Here is a 22219-nt window from a genome sequence, read left to right on the forward strand (position 1 = left end):
GCATCAACAGAGTTATTTATTTTACAATGCTTCGTTAATAAATGATGCTATTTTTCCATCATTGTGACATGAGTACCTTCTATGTAATGATTTTGCACTGCACTTTCAGTAACCTAAAAGTAATTACTCCTAAGAAATATCTTAAAAATAATAAAATATTTTATGCTTTAATAAACAATTTACCTTATGTAAACCATAATTCTCTTCAAGAAAAGTGATAGGCGTAAGTGTAGGTTTTAATAGTACTACAGATGATTTTAAGGGTGGTAATGAATATGATATATCATAATCTTGCATAGTGATTATATGATCATAAACCGTTGTAAATAACAGTTTTTGATTTTCAACACTGAACATATCAATCTTCTTCGAAAAGTGAGCAGTAACTAGTTCTAATTTTTCTTCCCATGTACTGCACTTTTTCAGGTCTAACGCAACCTGTAAATAATGTAAATATATTGTATTTTGAGACAATATGAAAGTTTATACTGTATTTTCGCATGCTGGAGACTACATATCTGTATTCTTATTGCTTAATTATTTTTTCTGCATTGTTGAAATATGTAAGTCAAATTACTTTGTTTTTTAATTATTAGTAATAATTTGTAATAAAGAATTACTGTTATAATTTGATACTTATTTTACATATTCTCAAATAAACACTACATTTCAATTGTTGTAAATATTATATAATTCTCATACATTGTTATTATTATCATTTTTACATATCAATGAAATGTTTAAAACATCTTTTAAAATTTTTGTAATTTGTATTATATATAAAAAAAGATAATAAAAAATATTTTATTATTTAAAAATATATATAAGACTTTCAGAACGATATACAAATAATTTAATAAAGTATTTAATAAAAATTTTTTTTATATTAACTGTATGTAATTAGTTAAACTGTTTTTATAATAAAAAGTCATAATGTGGTTTTGATAATTGACTGACCATTTTAGTGTCAGATTTGAGATATAGTTTCATGCAATAAAGTAGAATATCATTTTGCAGTTCTTGTTGCGAAGTATGATTAAGCAATTTTTTACACAAAAATTTTATCCAATCTGGAGTTCCATCTATAATTATTAACCGTCCTACGAAATTCTTAGCTTCTAATAATCTTGCTAATTAAAATGAAAGATCAAAAAGAAGTTTTAATAGTAGGTTATTCATTTAAATCCTTAATTGATAACAATTAAGGATTTAAATGAATAACCTACTATTAAAACTTCTTTTTGATCTTTCATTTTCTCCGTTATATACTAAAACATAAACATAAACATATATGAGACATATAAAAAATGCTAGATCGTGTATATAATAAAATATTATTGTTTAAATACATAACAATTTAAGTAAAAATCAAACAGATTTTCATATACTTTCGTACAGGCAGAAGATATGCTGCAGATTCTATTATTGAACCAATAACATTCGGCATAGTAAGTGCACCGTGTTGCAAACACATTGCCAAAGATTTAATTTTCGAGTCTATCAGTTTGTATACACTGGTAGATCCGTCGATTTCTGATATAAGAAATATTATGTTTCCAACAACTTCCTTTTTTATATCAAGTTCTACATAAATATCTGAACTTAAATTAGAATCCTTAATTTTTGTCAATATCTCGAAACCGTCCAAATTATTTGCAGCAGCTTCAGTAGCATTATACTTTTCTTGTTCGGTTGCATTTGTCATTTTTCTAAGTACAGCAAAATTGAGTTTTCAAATATTTTGTTCTGTCAATAAAATATCAAATTCTCTTTAAAATGCCTATTTCTACCGCCATCATTGAATCCATGCCTAGCTCAGCCAGTGATATGTTTGGCGCCACTATGTTTGGATTTTTCAACCCTATTTTCATTTAAAAAAATCAAATATTTTGATGCGATTTTAATCGAACATTATGGTAGGATAGTTCTAATTTAGGTCCTCCGAGGGATGAAGGGCGAGGGGAAGCCGTGCGGGGAAATGACGTCACGCAGGGGAATGACGTGCGCGGGCAGAGGATGTTCGCACGTTTATTTAGGATATGTTTTTATTTAGGATATGTTTACAATCGGTGCGTAATAGAAAGGTTGATGTAATAAAATTCTTTTCACCAACAAACACAACCGCATTAATAATAATTTTTTCTAATGAAATATTTAAACAAAATAGAATCATGGCGGTGTTTTATTCCTTTTTTTTCTTGGAAGAGCCGTTTATCGGGTGTCGATACATCGGTCAGGATGCATGAATTTATAAATAACAATAATAATTTTTTCTAACAAAATATTTAAACATAATAGAACCATTACGGCGTCGTTTTGATTTTTTCTAAGAATAGAACCGTTGCGGTGTCCTCTTTTTTTCCAAGAAGAGTCTTTTCCTAAGAGCCTTTTTTTAGGAAAAGTTTTTTCCATCGCTTACATATCTATCTTACATATAAGGAAGGGCAGCGAAAGAAATAGATAATCATTTTTTTTCATTTTTTTTAACACATTTATTTATATTACCATACATCACCTCGTTTCAAAGTTTCACACAAAAGTTCATCCACAGCATAAGCTACTAATTCGCAATGTATTACAGATCTTTTATCATAAAATTCGCGCAAAATTTTGACTGCATCTTCTCTCATGGCACTAGGCATATTACTTTGCACCGAATAAATACATCAAAGATCACATTTACGTCCTCAGTTTTCTCATAAAGCTTTAAATATTCGTGATTAATACAATGTTCGAGTTCGAATAAAAATAATATAATTAATGGTTTCACGTATAAGCAAGAATCGTCTACTGTAAGTTTTACGAGCATTGTGTATTTTAACATGTTCCATTACTAGATATTTAATTCTTAGCGACGAATGGATATTTGATTGCAGGAATCGCTCAATCGCTATCAACACGTCTTTTGATAACCGTTTCCCACATTTCATGAGATAATGTTATGTGATTTTCTCATATATCGCTAAGATGTAATTCTACAAAGGACGCAGGTCCCACGCTGATTCCAATATCCAAGTATTTATACGCAATGTGCATTAATGCAAATCTGCCATAAATCTGTACCAAAATATGTGGTCTATAATGAGATTTACTACATCTGAAAAAAAGAATACAATTAAATATAGAAAAGTATATATAAATGTGGAAAAAACATATATGAAAAAAAAATATATATATATATATATATATATATATATATATACACATATATATGAAAAATTTGTAATACTTACGAATCAAGCGGTTTCTTGTATGGCTTAATTTCGTTTCGGGGATCATAATAATTCATGCGTCTGTCACTATTGCTGCTTCCTTCAGCGGAATACATTTTGTCTATCGGTTATGAGAAGTGGAACATTGGTACGAGCGGCTGATACAAGACTGAAGACTAGAATTATTACGTTTCCCGAGACAAAATGAAGGCACGTGACAACACCCATTCCAAAGTACAATGTGATGGGATTAATGCTCTGAAATTTAGGAGAAGGAGGAGACGGTCAATGTTAAAAAGAATTCTTAGAAATAACTCGTGAGGAAAGGAGTGGTGGAAGGAAATAAGAAAAACATTAATTACATTAATACATTTTATTTTTTTAAAATATCGCAATTCTTTTTGGCGTTGGGCCAAATTAAATATTTTGAATACATTTTGTAATACGCAATTCTTAACGATGTTTTCCACATCGTATAGTATTAGTAACATATAAATTATTTAAAGATTCAATATCTTCATAATCAGCATCCAAAGTCTCGATGATTAGTATATCTCTCGCATAATTTTCAAGCAAATCCACCAGCCATTCTCGTTTCTGGCACCCCTTGACGTACACGAGAGCCGGCATCTCGTCATCTTCTTCTGTACCAAGCACCGCCGATGTAATCAAATGTTTAGCTATGCTGTACGGCACGTTTTCATCATCCCATCGTAATCCATGATAATTCGCAATCAGCCAGGAAGCACATGACTTGTCGGTTTTGTGAGGAGATTCCATGGCATAGGATATTTAAAAATATAATGCGCCAGAATGGTCCCCTTTCTCAGCACCGCCACCTCCTTTACGACAAATTTCATCCCGAGGAATCCTTCCAAATCCATGAACGTTAGTACGAACATAACTTTTTCATATCAGTACGTCGAGAAGAAGACTGCGATTGATCCTGATGCATTGTAGGTTTTATATCGTCTCATCCGCCATACTTAGGCAATTTTGCGCATAACGTTGATCAACAGGTTGTACTGAATCACGCGATCATGTATGATAAGACAGTACGCAGTGGTATTCATCGGCACGTTCTCCTTACACTCGAATTCTAATCTCACATCTACGGTTGCGCTCTTGACCGATTCGTTTTGTCGAGAGCAATCGATAATCACGAACGGACTATTTTGTAGAAACTGTGTGATGATGAGACTCGGCTCGAGATACTCGTACCCGTAATAATTCTTGTAGAAACGCTGGTACGTGTATATAATCGACCATCTGTTTTTATCAAAATCCAGATTCATATCGTACGGATAACATTCCGAGTTCAGATAAAGTTTCATGTTCAATTTGCAGTCGTCGAATCGACTCACATCCTTGAACATGGTATTCTTCCGACCTGTCTGTAGAGCAAAGAAAACATATCGCGGCTTCTCTAACTGAGTCGCGGTCTTAATGGCCCACGAATGTTTGGTTGTACGCTGCAATAGCGGAAACTCGTACAGATCCCACGAGCGAAAACCCATGCTGAGGTATCGTCCGCTTTCCAAGGCGCGCAGCATGAACAGCTTGTTGATCTCATTCAATATCACGTGTGGTATTCGCCATTGTATCTTGAATATGTCGATCACAGGTTCCAGTGTCAAATTTTCAATCAGACAATAGTTGTCGTTGCGCGATCGTATTAAAATTAATTCATGACGAGCATTAATCACCACGCATCTATAATCTCGCAAAATCCCAATAACATGTAGAGTGGTACGCAAAAATTGAAATATCCATCGCATTAGTGTGCGCATCTCAGCCGGCGTTCCTCATAATTACGGTTCTATCGGATGATATCGTTACATAGTTCTTGAGTGTGCTTGTTATTCCCACATTTCTATTAGGATCAATCTCCACATCGAGTTCGTATCGAATCTCATCGAACATGAACGCGATACAATTATTTTCTAGTGCCACATCAGACTCTTCGGCTGGTTTGTTTATCGTGAATTTTCTCTCGATGTATAGAAAACTCTGATACAGCAGCGTATACAAATCATGTTGTTGTATAGGTATTCGTATCTCGTCGCTGTGCTCAAACGTCGTGTTGGCGTACGGGTTGTGTGAGTCTCGATCTTGACAATACGGTTGTCAAAAACCGGCTCGCCCCCGATGTTAAGGATATCGATCATGTTTTCTCAGATATTTCGTACCGCGAAGATTGTAAAAATTTAACGTTCGTAGCGTTGAGTTTCTTTCTCGTCTTTTTAGCGCAACTTAATGATGATGATAATGATAATGATGATAATGGTGATGATGATGATGATGATGATCGGATGATATTATCAATCGATCCCATAAAATATTATCTCTCGTCTGCTTCGAGTCGTTCAACACGAGCATCTCATGTGTCGCACGTTAATTTTGTCGTCGTCATTTGTGCAATCTGATGGTGATCTCTTCTCCTCGAAAATCGAGCATCGTCCGTTTTGATCCGCGACGCGTATCATTAGATTCGTAATGCTGCGCGCGATGATCGGCAAGTAAATGATCTGCGCCAGTGTCTTCGATATCTTATATCCTGGTGGCACACTCGGTGAAAATGCATGTATCGTATGAACGTGTTTGTCGTTACTGTACGCACCCACGGTCACGTTACACTCTATGCGGATAATGTTTTCGTTGATGATATTAATTAGTACGTCCGATTGATGCCATTGTCTCGGCTGCAATATGCGGTTTGAGAATCCCAATAACGATCTGATGTTGTTGGATTTGTTAAAGTTTATTCTGAAAGCGCACTTAATCTAGCTATTCATCGTATTGTAATTAGCACGGAGTACTATCGGGTATTCTACAGCCTCGTCACCGTTCGCTCGAATGATCTCCTCTCGGGATATCACCGCGTTTATCGAAACGATTGCCGGAACGAATTACACATCGCGGGCGTTTCCGTAAAATTGCATGTTTCAAAAATTTATATATGGCATGTATCTCGTACAATCCCTCGGGAATCATAATTTCCGTGTCATTCTCATCAAAATAAAATTTATTATTCGAGGAATTCACATTCGGCATCGTATGATAAGTCTCAAAATTTGTTAGAACGCTCGTAGTCACCGTCGCTCAAATCCACGGCTGGATGGTAATGTGCCGCGAGGACGCTACTCTTCCCGGTCAGCGTGAATGTCATAGACATGTCGGCAAAGCTGTTTAATGAATACTGAATCTTAACGGCGCATTATCAGGCTTTAAATTTGCATGCATCGATCGTTAGGAGAAACTGCAGGTACAATTGTTCGCAGATTCTTTGATCGTAAGTTTGAAAGAATATGCGATTGTACTCGATCTTTATCACGTTCCGTTTAAAATATCATACCAATTCATTCGGTGGTCGAAGATTACCAAAACTGTTGAAATATATAGAGCGATTCCCCCTCTTTGCATACGCTATCCAATGAGTACTAGGGCCGGCTGCATTGTCCAGATTTATGATATCGCTCTCGTTTCGACGTATGCCACCAATCAGTAACGAGTCACGCATAAAGAAACATCTAAAGTACGGTACGCGCATGTGTTTCGCCAGTTGTTCTAATTGTATGTTCGTTGTCACACTCCTAGGCATATTTAACACCTCTTTGACGTTCTTTTCTTCGTTATTACTCCCTGTCCACGTTTGTACGGGCCGAGATACAATCCATCTCTATATTTGTATGGAGCGAGATAAAATCCGTAATCTTTCATCGCGCGATTGTGACGTTGCAGCTCTTCCAGTTGACTCCGTGCGGGTTTGCTGTCGCTCACCGCCTTTGCCACACCAGCCGCTCCACCGATCAAGGATCTGAGTGCGCCCAACATCGGTAGAATCAGCAATACATCTCGTTTCGCTGTTGGAAGTATACGTTTTTTCGTCGATTTTTTTCTCGTAGTCATCGTCCTCGTCTTTGTCTTCGTTTTCATACCTGTATCCATACCGATTTTTGTCTTGGCTTTCATCGCTGCCCAAACAGCTGTGGCTACGGCTCTCTCACCGAAAGCCGAGTCTTTCGCAACGATGCGTCTTCGCGCTCTCTTGGCAAGTATTCTGTCAGCCACGTGTCTCTCGATGACATTATTGCTCCGAAAGTATGTTATATCGTGCTCGCGGCACGCTGTGTTAAGTGAATTTATACCCTGATCGCCTTTCGCCAATCATTTTTTCAAATGAGTGCCTGGGCCTCAAAACTGATAGCCTGACAAACTGATCAAAACTGATAGCTGACAAACACCAAACGTTGGTGTTTGTCATAAACAACCGATCGCCGAACGTTTCCGGCGAACGCCGAACGCCGAACGCTCAACGCCGGAGGCCTCGCGTCGTTTTCCCCGAGGGGATGTAAACAGCGCGGGTGTCGCGACCGCTCCGAAAAGGTATAAAAAGCCCGACCGACCACCAGACCGGCACCTGAATCCGCTCGAGCAGTACGCTCGAGACAATATACCAGAAACCGCTCCAAAACGTTAAAAGACAGTGACCCGGAGGTTGACGAGTTCGCAGCCTCCGTCGAGAATTCTCGACTATCTGTTCTCGAGACGAATCCCGTCATAATACCTCCGTAAAGGACAGAGAGTGGACGAGTTCGCCGATTTCCTCAAGTATTCTCGAGCCCTTACGATCTGTACACCTGACCATCCGAACTCCGCGCAACGACGCATCCCACGACCATTTTCTGGGAATACGCTCCGCGTCACCGACACCGACGCCTAAGACCAACTGCAGGCTGCTACCCTGCAATTCGCGCCGAACACCCGGCCGCATACGATACGCGCCTTACCGCGCGTATCTATTACGATATCACACGGCGAGATATCGATAGTACTGACATACGTTGTCAACACGCGCCCGCCTTACCGCGCGCACTTCGCGCCTACAAGTGCGAAACGACAACACGCGCCTGTCTCACCGCACGCGCCTCGCGCCACGAGCCGGGCCATTTAACTAGACGCGCAAAACACCGTCTAGACCGGCGTCACAACATCGCGAGTATCATTGTATCGACTTATAGAACAATTGTAACAGCTGACCATTGCCATCGAGTGGCAAATAAACGATGTACATTTCAACTCACGTCCTATTGTGTTTCAAACCCTTCACGAACCCTGATCCCGATTGCGCTGTCCGCGCACGCGAAACCGCTCGTGAAGCGGCCCGTTACAACATTCGCTGTAATCTTTTATCAACGGTGCTGGGCCATCAATGTGCGTTTGCTGGCACGGTTGATTGTAATGTTCGTAACAGCGACGATATAGTTGAACCTTGAAATCCGCCTTTATATGTTTTGGAAGCTTGTCCCACAGATAATAGACGTGATAGCTGTACATTCGCAGCAGAATGGCTTTCGGCACAAATTGTAACTGTTCCGCGCTTAAATCACAAATATCAGATCTCGATAGCAGGATGAACATTTTTACAACTGTGCGATTCGCGGATCCGCACATCTATAAATAGGTGTTTGATCCAGCATTCCTCTCAGTCAGCAGTGAAAATGAGATTTGCAACAAACATTGGCGATAATCAAAGTGATAAATTGCGATAACAAATTAAAATAAATGGGGGACGATGCGGAGAAGCGCAAGCATGATACGATGCTACCGACTACAGCTCGATCAATGATGGTCGATACAGAAAAGGAGTTTAACGTGTTCGCGATACCGCAAAACGATTAGTCGTTGCCGATATCTCATCAGGGTGAAAGGTGATCAACACTTTGTTTTTCCGCGATGGTTGCTACCGATAAGAGCGAAGATGTTCGCGAGCGCGAGAAGATTGCGAGGGAAATTGCGAAGACGCGCGAATCGATTCGCAAGAAATCGCGCTTTGAAGACCGAGGTAAGATCGAGGAGGATATCATGTTGAACAGACATTTTAGACCTCTCATCGGACCGCTACAAAAGATCGTCGATAACTCTAACTCGATCGTGGTGAAGAATGAGACGGAGAGTAATGCTGACGCGAAAATTGAAACGTTACAAGCGGTACGAGAAGGAGGAAGATGAGAAAGAGCAGGATGCGACACCGAAAAAGAGGAAACGCCAAGTCGGATTGCTCACTAACATCGCATAAATCGAAACGATCGAATGACCGAATGAACCGCCGATAACCTCTACACCAACTGCGACAACGAGAATCGTGCAACCTACGATACCCGAATCACTCGCGAGCAAAGCTGTTTTCAAAACCACGGACGACTCACTCGTAACGTCCGTTCGAAATCAATTGCAAACGTCGGAAGGTCAAGAAATGTTGCGAGAGCACTTGGGGTTACTGGAACAAAAATACATGAGTACTCTCTTCGGTGGCGATGAAAAAAACGAGAGCGATCACGTATAAGGGATATATTTAGACAAGAATAAAATGATGCTCGGTAACAAACGATTCGATATTAATAAAGATGACTCTATAATAATAGATAAAGTGAAGTACAATGGTATACAGGATTATACGAGTTGATCTTTAAGAGAATGTCCGATGATATCATTTACACGGAGGATAATATGCAGAAATACAAGAGCATATTATTGACAACGAGCGCGCATAGACGCAATTACGATGCGCAAGGCCAATTACGGAGCAACAGGGGATACAAATATACACAAATAATCGCACCTTTGATGTCGATCGTAAAAAAAAATCTGAAAAAGGAATATTCATGCCTCGCGCGATGACGCTAACCGACAACAAGATCGACTATGTGCATTGGGATGCGAGGCCAACGAGCTGGTGAATCGTGGATTGTTCAATACTTCGCGCCGAGCTGGCCACAACGCTCACGATAATGAGATCCTATCGATCATCGAAGAACTTTGCGACGCCGGCATTATTATAAATTAAATGATGTCTCGACAAAACTAATCAATCGATCTATCAACGTCGCTCGCATCGGTAATGCATATTGTGCGCGAATGTGATGTGGATGCGCGAGCGAGCGTGCCACGTAAAGTTAAGCGCGAAGTGAGGCGGACAACGGACAGACACATCCGCGAGTATCGCAACGCGATTAAGTCTAGAACGATACACACATTAGTCACACGACAGATTACGCGTATCATACGACTGTAATCGTAATTTGCACGCGAAAACGGATGAACAGCGATAAATCGTCTGTCTCGGAATAACTCCGTCACACAACGGCACTGAAATATATGAATATTTCTCCACGAAACAGAATTTCTGTTATCTAGAATAGCGTGCACACGTCGATTGTTCTTAGCGGACTGCGCGGACTACGGCCGCCAGCTCACTTTTATAAAAGTCGCCGCCTTCTCGAAGGATCCAGAAGGCTCTCGAAATTTGCTCATTTCCGCCGACTATTTTTATGCGACTTGTTTGTCACAATTTCATCTTGGATCCATCGAGAAGGGCGACGGTGTTTACTGATGCCGCGCGTTTTCGCTCGGTCGCAAAAACGCCGCCTCGCTTCGCGCGCGCGGTGACCACGCGGTCGCCGCGGCAGCTAGCCTAGTGGGTCGAAGAAGCGGGCCGTCAGCGAGAGGACGGACCGCTTCGTGTAAGCTGCCACAGTGATGGATTTGGTGGAGAAGGAAAAGCATTCCCCTCTCGGGTGCCAGTGGAGGCTGAGAGTAGCGTGACTCTCCTGCGGCGTCCAAGACAATAGGTCGCGTTGTGTCCTGTGCTCCGGCGCGATGTGCGCTAGCAGGCGGGGGTCGTTGACCGACCACTTTCTCAGCTGAAACCCGCCGTGCACAGCTCTGTCAGCTGCCGCTGGAGATCCATGGCTTCCTCGATGGAGGGTGCGCCCGTAAGGATGTCGTCCACATAGACATACCGGCGCAGAACCGCTGATCCATGAGGGAAGTGAGCCTCCTCGTCGTCGGCGAGTTATCGCAGAGAACGCACTGCCAGGAACAGAGCACAGGCCAGTCCGTAAGTCACGGTGTTGAGCTCGAAGGTCTGCGGAGTAGTCTGATCCTTGGAACGCCACAGAATTCGTTGTAGATGCCGATCTTCCGGGGCGACGAGTATCTGGCGATACATCTTTTCGATGTCGCTCGCCAGCACGTAGCGATGGATTCGCCACCGAAGCAAAACGTTTTCCAAGACGGGCAGGAGATTGGGACCCGCCTTGAAATGCCTGTTGAGGCTGGCTACTGATGGAACCGTAGACGAGCCGTTAAAGACGACTCGAATCTTGGCCGAGCTTGCTTTGCGCATCACGCCATGGGCGTGAGGCAAGTAGCAGTCGGCTGGTCCAGCAGCGCCGGCAGGCCGGGCAGGAGACATGTGCCTCAGGACTTCATACTCCCGCATGAAGTCCGTGTACAGCTGCTTTAGCTGATCGTCACGGGCGAGCCTGCGCTCCATTTGCCCGAGCAGGCGGACGGCGGTGCGTTTTATTCCCGTGAGGTCTGGAAGAGGCAGCCTGAGCGGGAGACGCACAACAAAGCGGCCGCTGGCGTCCCGTGAGTGAGTTCGGACGAAGTGATCCTTGACTTCCTGCTCGTCCGTGGTGAGTGGAACAGTCTTGGCATCGACTTCCTCCTGTCGCCAGAACTCCTGCACCAAGCTGTGAAGGTCGTCGTCGCTGCAGCATTGGTGAGACTGGGCGGACCGGGTTGCGGCTGAAGTGTCGACGGAACCCGACAAAATCCAACCCAGCGTTCTCTGCGCCACAGGTTGCCAACGTCCTCCACGTCGAAGACCGATTTGTAGAATAACCGCGCCCACATCCGCGCCGAGGAAAAGTTCTACCGGGTCGGCTGCGAAGAAGTCCGGGTCGGCGAGTTCGATGTCTTCTATGTGCTGCCACGTCTGGCGGCTCACCCGGATTCCACTGTTGTACAGCGTCAGTTGTTTCAGGACGAGGGACGAGACCCACAGCAGCGGACTGTCGGCGTGAGTTCGACCTCGACTCGGCCCCCGTGCGCCAGTAGGTTAACCGCCAATGTCGACAATGGATGTTGAGGCAGGAGTCCGAGCTTTGACGCGAGGGCATGCAAGATTCGCCGTGTAGCACAATCTGAGGCTGATACCGATATCGTACAACAAACTATATGTGGATCAGTACATTAAAATGTTGCGGAATCAACAGAAAGAGTCAAACTAGAAGCTTATTGCATTCGAGAAGGACGTGCGAGCGTTGCAGACTGTGGTAAACGAGCTCCGTGCGAATAACGCTAGATTAGAAACGCCAACGAACGACAACGAAACGAAAACAAACATCAACAAACGACAACAAAACACCAACAAATAACAATGGACAGCAACAAACGATCTAGGATCAGCTATGAACAGTTGACGAACGGCAATGAACGGCAACAAACGGCTCAGGAATGACTCAGGAACAGCTATCAAACTGCTCAGGAACGGATCAAAAACGGCTATGAACAGCTAACGGACCTTTATAAACGGCAAACTGATGACAAAGAACAGCTATTAAATGATAAAAATAAAACGGAAATTCAACGGAAATAAACGACTGTTTGAATGGTTAAAAAAGTTTGAAATATTATAAAACATAATGTAATTTTCTTGCATATATTATTACGCGCCGACCAGTTGCACCGCTAAAATATCGAGAAGCTAAGACTCGTCGAGGAACTGCATGCTACGGCGAGAAGAAATTTTCCTTGAAGACTTGTCATAATGCAGGGATACGATGACTTGTGACAGGCTGACATCGTCAAGATGCGTACTCATGCGTTTCAACAAAGGCCACCACTACATACTTACCGTCATTGATGTGCTAAGCAAATACGTGGGCCGTACCGCTCAAGAGTAAAGGTGGAAGTGAGACGGCTAATGCTATCTCTGAGATAATTCGAGATAGTAAGAGATGTCCGAGAAACATGCAAACCGATATGGGTAAGGAATTTTACAACACCGACGTGCAACGCCTCATGAGAAAACATGACATCAATCATTATTCAACGTATTCGATGTTGAAGGCATCAGTCATCGAACGATTTAATCACACCTTAAAGAACAACATGTGGAAAATGTTTACGCTCAACGGAACTTGCAAATGAATGGATGAGTTGCCGCGACTCGTATCGGATTACAACGCGCGCAAACATCGAACGATCGGTATGCGACCCATCGACGTTACCTCCGCGATCGCCGAAAAACTCTTGGCTACGGTGTACAGTACGATAAAGATAGCGGGTCCGGCAAAGTTCAAAGTAGATGACTCGATACGCGTTAGCAAATACAAGACGATTTTCAAAAAAGGTTATACACCGAATTGGACCATCAAGGTGTTTAAGATTATTAAAGTGCAGCATATTAACTCCGTAACTTATTTACTCGAGGACTATCATAAGAAATCTGTCGCTGGAGCATTCTACGAGCATGAGTTGCATCGCGCAAATTATCCGAACATGTATCTCGTGAAAAAAGTACTGCGTAAGAAAGGTGACAAGGTTTACGTGAAATGGTTGGGATTCGATGGCTCGCACAATTCTTGGATACACAAGGACAATGTAATTTAATTCATATACAAACAGTATTTTATTTTTAATATATATATAAAAGAAATGAAATATGATACATATAAAGAATCTGAAATACGTAAAAATATATGTAAGATGTGTACAGCACATAAAATATAAAAGAAAAATAAAGATAAATGTATATTTTTTTTATTTTCCTGCTTTGGTAGTCTATAGTATAATACATTGTGTTACACACACACACACACACACACACACACACACACACACACACACACAGACAGACACACACACACACACACACACACACACACACACAGACACACACACACACAGACACACACACACACACACACACACACACACACACACACACACACACGCATGCACTAAATTATATTATGTTACATTATATTACATTACATTATAAGGGTATTCGGTAGTGTCCCCATAGTAACATGTCGGTCGTTTCGGGTACGATATACCGCTTGTCATCGTATGGACTCAGAGCAATTTTTGTCTCGCGGATGGTATATATTTTGATGGTATATATTATGCAATTTTGACCTTATATGATTGCTGTCGAGTCATTTCAATCTCTTCGTGAAGGCACTGCGTGTAATCGTCAAAAGTTATAGTAGTACGCTCAACGACGTTACTCTTGACGCCTTTAACCTTTTTTGTATCATTTTTACCATCTACTCGTAACGCGTACATTTTTGCTCTAAGTCCAACGAATTTGGTCATGATGGCATCGTTATTTTCATCTTTCATCAAGCCCGGGACTTTCTTTTTCTTTACCAGTATACCATACACGTTTTTAGCTGGATAATCGCTCGTGTCAAATCTATCGATATCGCGTTTCATGTTTTCATATACATCGTCGCATTTAATGTAATAAATTAAACTATCTGTATCGGTGTATATTATTTTACAATTGTCGCGATATAATGGTAACATGTATTCATGATGAAATTTGTATAAACACACTTTCGATATATCAAGTAGGCACATACCGACGTAGATCGATTTATTGAATTTTACCTCAAATTTGCGCAGTTCAACGACGACTAAATTTTCTGAAAACACGTTTCTACTATGAAAATTATCGTCCGTCCCACTTCGTCAATAATTTTATATTAACATGATTGCGCACGTTTTCCATAGTTTTACCGAATACCGCGTTATTCATTAATTTATATAAATTTTTTCAAAATTGTTTGTCGCGCTCATTCTAAATCGGGTATTGAGTTCAATGTAATCGCAAAGCCATGCGGATTGAGCAAATTGCAATACGATGTATTTTTGTGACGCGAAGACCATGACGCGTACACTGCTGCAGGTTGCGATAGTGTATAACATAACGTTTTTTATCGCATAGAGTCGCGAGAGCTTGTCCTCCTGCCTACCTGGAAGTTTATCCCGTATCGGACAAAACGGTAGATCAGCGTGCGCGTCATGTTTATTTTGTGGATCCAGATCGACCTCGAGAATATAACCTGATGGCGAATCCGAAGCGATCGCGCTAATGTTAAAATCAGAGATGTCATCGACCCATCGAAATACATCAAATACGATGAAGATTTCGATGGATCGTACGACTGCATATACTTCTTATTAGTATGCGCGTATCTGCCGGAAGATTGACTTAAACCGCCGCGTATTCCCCGTTCGATAAATATAACCATGTCGATATCAGTAATTCGAACGTAATATTTGTATGTTTCAACATAGCATCCCACGTATATCCGGGAAGAGTAAAATAATATGCGGGATCAAGCCCATAACTTTTAATGCAACTTTCGCGGAAATTTTCAAATATATCTGCTAATAACAAGACATCTGTTTTTAAATATAGATTGCTGTATTCACCTAGCGTTCGAATGGAGAACCGCTTCCAGACAGTCTCAGCGTGCGCGTGATCGCTCTCGGATGCAGTGTCACCAGTCAAAGAACTGTGAAATGAATCGCGCGGTGGTAAACACGTATCTTCCAGACTGTCGACGCAGTTAATATACTCGTACAAAAAGACGCCCTTTCGTGTTAATAAATTGAAATTGTCTTTTTGTACATTTTGAAATTTCGATTTTAAAATTTTGAGTTTGTCTTTATTTAAAAAAGATGCCAATTTGTCAAGACTGGCTGAAAGATTTATGTGAATCTATAAAACGCAATTTGATACAATTTTTTGATTCCTCTCTGCAAGTTTAACATTTTTTGTAAAAGATATATATTTTTCTTTTGTTATCGGCAATAAATCGATTCTCCCTTCGAACGCTGTAGCTATTTCCTTGATAAAGAAATGTGAATCGTATCCAGATAAATTATGAAAAACTATTGGAATGTAAAAAGAGTCCTTATAATTTAAATTGCAATTTGAATGCGCGGGACCTCGGTACCACGGTACCCGGTCAGATGACAATGATCGCGTATTCGTGTATCGTCCGGCGCGAATGGTTTCTCGCAAATGTGACAATGTGTCGCGCTGTTAAATTTTTCCCATTCTTCTCGTGTTAAATTTACCATGGGGACATTAATGGTTAGAATAGGTTTTATACGCAATGCTAAATTTTTAAGTTCTTCGACGAACCACGCAATACAATCGGTACTGCGGCGAGAATGATACGCGGATAACGAATCGTCGTATGCACAATGTACATAATAAGCGATACTAAATTCTTGATAATGTTGGTAGCTTCTTTCTTTTTTCGTCTTTTTCAAAACGCACTCCAAGTCGGCGTATATGATAAAAGGCAGCCACTCTTTCCTGTTGTAATTGTTGAAGCCACTTGTCGTTCTCGTTCGGTAAACGAATGGCGCACTCGTTCATTTCTCAGCAATCCATCGTATGCGACTGCAATTTATTCTCTGATCCAAAGTAATGTAAACATTTGTAAAAATAGAAATATTTAATTTTTCATTTGTAAAGGGATTTAATAAAAAGAAAAAATATATTTAAAATATATAAAATATATAAAATATATAAAATATATAAAATATTTATTTAATTAATATTATAAAATATATAAAATATACGTACCGATCACAAATGTATTTTTGACTATTATGTTTGCTTAATTGCGAGCTCACGAGGGATAAATTCTTGATCCACGCAAAATGTCCGACGTTGCCATCCCGTGGATCTTGCACGTAAAGCAAGTTGACATGTTTATCTCTCTTTGGCTCGCTCAGTCGGATTATTCTTTTCCTCGAAGCAATATACATTTATGGAGATATCGTTAGCAAGTTCGAATTTTTTAATTTGATTTACAGTCACTGAAAACTCAATGTCCTGGAGATTCAGAACTATCGTATAATGTGGGTACGATGATTCCGGGCTTACATTCCTTGCAGCTGGATATAGAGCAGCGACCACTGCCCACGCAAAACACGCATTGTCATTGGATTGTACATTAATTACCGCTCTTTTCACTATTATTTCTCGCGGTAATTCAATGTAACATCCCACGCGGGATTGGATTATTGGATTATATTTATTTACATTAATTGTCAAATCTAGTATTCGCGACAAAGCCCGCCCGCTGTCACGTTCTTGAAATTTTTCTAGCGAGGCAAGAATGGGCGCATCGCTCATACTACTTGTATAGATCGGCCGTGCGAAAGAGTTTACAGTTTCTCGTATTAATGCTCTTATTTGCGCGCTTATTACTTGACACAAACTCAGCATTAAACACTGTATTCACTTTTATTAAAATGTTTTTTCAACACGTTTTGCACATGTTCGAGCAATGTCTTTGGTGTCCTCGAGAAATTGACGCGGTTCGATATGATTATGATTTATAACTGCACCAGTCGATATGTGGTTTTCGAACGCGGTATCGATCATTCACCAAACGAGTCTTTTCGCGTTATTGTTACTGTAATCACCACCACTAAGAATAAATTGTCTCTCTAATCGAGTCTTTACACTTTCAAGTCGCGTGATTCTGGCCACCAAAGATTGCCGAACTCCGATCGAGAGTCGCGGACGCTTGGCATGACTTTTTTCGAGCTGTTTGATAAATTCTTCGCACCGCTGCGCCCACGCGAAATATTCGCCTAAGATAGCGACTTGGTGCGACTTGGTGCGACAGATTGCGTTCAATGTTTTGCTGCTCGATGTTTTCCATTTTTTTTTCTTTTTACAGTGTGCAAATCGGACACATATTACACGGAAAGATCTGATACAATGGATTGCTGCTAATTGGAGCAGAATCCATCTACAGCATCATGTAACTCAATCACATGCTTCCGAATAGTATACATGTATTCGAAATGAGTGTACAGCAATCACGCACGAAGTGCATAAAAATAAAGCATCACCTGGAATAACGTAGATGGTGCAACACTTTGTACGTCCATTTAGCGCAATGATTTCCGAATGGAACACTATCCTATCCATTGTTTCCGTAAGATCCTCACTTTGATCACTAATATAATTATTGTCATCGGACAACACATGATCTTTATCAGACTCTATGTCTAATATAACTTCAAAATTATTATTGTATATCTGTTCCATTTTTTTTTTTTGCAAATTATTGTGGTGGAATTTTCTTCTATATTGAACACTGAACACTGAACACTATTGAATACTCTATATGGCATACACAAAATTTAAAAAAATTTCAAAGTATCCACTATATTTTCGATGTATACACTTTCAAATCGTATACTACTATGATTTGACATCCTTCGTTGTTCATTATTTATCGCTTTTGAAGGGTGTGTCTAGAAAACAAAAATTGTGTAGGAGCTTCTAATGATTTACGAATTGGACTTGTGTAGAAGTGGACATCTTCCAACTTTAACGAATTAAAAATTATGCTAGTGTTTTCATGAGGCGAGGTGATTCTCCTACTTTTCGTATTTTACTCATAGATCGTTGATTGGTGAGTTCAATATCGGTTCAAAGCTTTCTTTGCAGGGTATTTTGTTAAAAGAACTTTTTTGATCTTGTCTGTATCTTTCAGTTTTTTCTATCGAAAAATTTCAGTAAAAGATATCTATATAGCGGCCGGACATCGGCGCTCAACGGCTTTTCCTAAAAAAGGGTATTTTGTTACAAGAATTCTTATTTTGTCGGTTTCTTTTAGTTTTTTTCTATCGAAAAATTTCAGTAAGTGAAATGTATTTATTTTTTGTCATCTCGAGGAGACCGGCGTTGCATCATCAAGCGACGCGGTAGCGTCACGACGCCAAGTTCATAAAAAAAACGCCAATTATAAAAGAAATCTGTCTGGCTTGTCAAGAGTTTTACCTATGTACAAGGACCGCGGCGCTACCAAGTCAAGCGACGCGGTAGCGTCGCGATGCCAAGTTCATAAAAAAACGCCAATTATAAAAGAAATCTGTCTGGCTTGTCGAAAGTTTTGCCTATGTACAAGGACCGCGGCGCTATCAAGTAGTTTATCTGAAGTTTTATGTCTATAATACTTTCGATTAAAATATCTCAGGAACTAGAACCGTAATCAAAAATCTAACTGCACTTTTACCATAAAATGTGAATGCAAGCTTTCGACCAGTTCGAATAAGATTGGTGCTGTCAATCCTGAGAAATGATATTCGTATATAGTAAACGTGAGACTTTTTTTTCCCGGATAAGTTTCAGACTCACGTACGTATGCTCGCACGCACACACGCAAAGCGATTTTGTCCATCAAGGAGCATTCACAATATTTACGTTTGATTATTCTTTTATATACACTCTTTTATATATGATAAATGAGAGAAAGAGAGAGGGAGGGAGAGAGAGAGGGGGAGAGAGAGAGAGGGTTAGAGAGAGAGGGGAGAGAAAGAGAGGGGTGAGAGAGGGGGAAAGAGAGAGAGAGGGGGAGAAAGATAGTGGGAGAAAGAGAGGGGAGAGAGAGGAGAGGGGTGAGAGGGAGAGAAAGGTGAGAGGGGCGAGCCAGACAGGGTGAGGGGCGAAAGAGAGGAGTGGACGGAGGCAAGGCAGAGAATATGACAGAACACAGCAGATGACATACGTACAACATATGCGGCGTATACAGCGCTATTGTTTTGTGTTTAAAATTTCTTTAATTTGCAAAGTATGTATTACAAGATGTATGATTTGAAAGACAATTTTTTGTAAACTCTAAGTCGCATAAAACACTTATACCGAAGCAAAGTATAAAAATTTGACGTGCCTAAATTGCATTAAAATATACTACTAAAAAAAATAAGGAACACTTTTTATGCCTCAAAAATTGAGCTATTTTCAAATCATTGAAACTTGACGAAAAATCATTGTACACAAAATTAAAAAAGCATTTTAAAGCTTCAAATTTCAACTTTAATGCCCATCGATGGTTTTAAAAAATTTTTTATCTTCCTTGTTCTGTACTTTAACCCCTTGACATACAAATAAAATGCGCGTTGATGCGTCCGAAGAATACCATTTAATTTTGCTCAACTGGACACTCATGTATAAGCTTAGAAACAGAACGTTTTATTTTCAAATTTACATAACTTTCAATATGATTGATATATTCTGATAATGTACAATAATTAAGTAATACTATAAAATAATAATTTAGTAATTCTGTAATGTGTGAAACGCGGTGCTCGCCGAAGACAGTTTTTGACGTCTCGGAGACGTCAAAGTCTACAATGGCACATAAAATGAATGACGTCTCTCAGACGTTATTGTATGTCAAGGGGTTAATGATACATATATATATATATATATATATATATATATATATATATATATAATACATATATAAATACATTTTGTAAAGCGTATTTTTTCAAATGTATTAATGATACATATATATATATATATATATATATATATATATATATATATATATAATATTAAAATATTCTATAAATATTATAAATATACATATAAATGTACACTTGTCAAAAATATGCATATAAATTCTATTTACAATTAATATAATTTTATTTATAATAAATATACATAATTTTTATTTACAATGGTATTTTGTAATGTCTCCACGGTAACGTGTTGATGATTTCAGGTATAATATACTGCTTATCATCGTACGGACTTAGAGCAATTTTTGTCTTGCGAATAGTATATACTTCGTTTAATTTTGATCTAATGCAAGATTGTTGACCTGTCATTTCAATTACTTCGTTCAAACACCGCATGTAATCATCAAACATTATCGTTCTTGCGACGATGTTACTCTTGACACATTTAACCTTTTTCTTTTTTTTACCATAGACACGTAACGCGTATATTTTTGCTCTAAGCCCAACAAATTCAATCATAATTGCACCATTATTTTTATCCTTCATTAACTCCGATATCTTTTTATCCACAAGAGGTATGCTGCATGCATTGTCAACTACATAATCGCTGTATCGAATTTGTTGACGTTGCTCTTTATATTCTCATTTATATTCTCATCTTTACGCTCAATGTGATATATGAGACTGTCGGTGTACATGATTTTACATTTCTTTCGATATAATGGTAATCATGATGAAATTCGTACAAGCATGTTTTAGATATATCGAGTATGCACATGCTCACGTAAATTGGTTTACTGAATTTCACCTCAAGTTTGCGCAATTCGATGGCGATCAAATTTTCCGAAAACATGTTTCTAACTGTGAAAATTTGATTTTGCGATCATTGCCTCTACGCCATATCTTCCGTCCCAATATGTTACGAGCTTAACAGTAACGATTGCGCACATTCTCCATCGTTATGCCAAATTATTCATTAATTTGTATAAATTTTTCTCGAAATCATTTGTCGTGCGCGTTCGGAATTGCGTAAGTTTGATATAACTGCGAAGCCAAGGAGATTATGAAAATTGTAATATACGGTGTATTTTTGTAACGCGAAGTCTGTGACGTGTACGTTGCAAATTACGGTAGTGCATTACAAAATATACGTTTCTTATCGACATATAAGGTAGCGAGCAGCTTATGCAGCCGCTTATTAGGCGGTTTGTCGTTACCGAAGTGTTTAAGAATGATATGTATGTACATACGTACATACATACATAGATACGTGCATACATACGTACATACATACGTACTGACGTACATGCATATGTACATACATACGTAGAGACGTACATGCATACATATATACATACGTGCAGACGTACATGCATACGTACATACTTACGTACATACGTACATACATGCATACGTATGTACATATATACATACATACGTACATACATATATACATACATACGTATATACGTACATATGTACATATAAACGTACATACACGTATGTACGTACATACAATTGAAAAACAACGACAATAATAACTTCTTCCTCATCCATAGCTAATAATGTAGCTTATAATATAGCAAGAACATTGTAAAAGGGTTGACTGCATTTATGATGATTACCACACTTCTTCATAGGGCTCCAGCCCAAATAATTTTCTTAGATAGAATCAAGGTTGGGAACGTTAATCTATAAAAGTAACGCGTTACCGTTACCGTTATTTTTTGTAAAAAGTAACTCGTTATCGTTATTCATTACTGATTTTAAAAAGTAACGCGTTACCGTTACCGTTAGTTAAAAAAGTAACGATTCGTTATTTTCTATGATCACAGTTAGGACAGAAAAATATATCT

General features: G+C 39.5%; 3 protein-coding genes across 3 annotated transcripts; 1 reads left to right on the forward strand and 2 right to left on the reverse strand.

Moving 5' to 3' along the window:
- Nucleotides 1-47: 47 nt before the first annotated feature.
- LOC126854653 (uncharacterized) lies at nt 48-3262 on the reverse strand. Its single transcript, XM_050601590.1, has 3 exons — nt 3261-3262; nt 184-439; nt 48-113 (listed from the first exon to the last, which is right to left on the reverse strand). Coding segments are annotated over exons 1-3 (324 nt in total).
- Nucleotides 3263-11067: 7805 nt separating this feature from the next.
- On the reverse strand, nt 11068-12924 carry LOC126853396 (uncharacterized). The gene is made up of 3 exons (XM_050599104.1): nt 12919-12924; nt 12010-12235; nt 11068-11945 (listed from the first exon to the last, which is right to left on the reverse strand). Exons 1-3 carry the CDS (start codon nt 12922-12924, stop codon nt 11068-11070), a joined length of 1110 nt encoding a protein of 369 aa, XP_050455061.1.
- Nucleotides 12925-13214: 290 nt separating this feature from the next.
- LOC126853402 (uncharacterized) lies at nt 13215-13676 on the forward strand. The gene has a single exon (XM_050599116.1). It carries the CDS (start codon nt 13215-13217, stop codon nt 13674-13676), a length of 462 nt encoding a protein of 153 aa, XP_050455073.1.
- Nucleotides 13677-22219: the final 8543 nt, after the last annotated feature.

This window comes from Cataglyphis hispanica, chromosome 1 (assembly GCF_021464435.1).
Source record: "Cataglyphis hispanica isolate Lineage 1 chromosome 1, ULB_Chis1_1.0, whole genome shotgun sequence".
NCBI lineage: Eukaryota > Metazoa > Arthropoda > Insecta > Hymenoptera > Formicidae > Cataglyphis > Cataglyphis hispanica.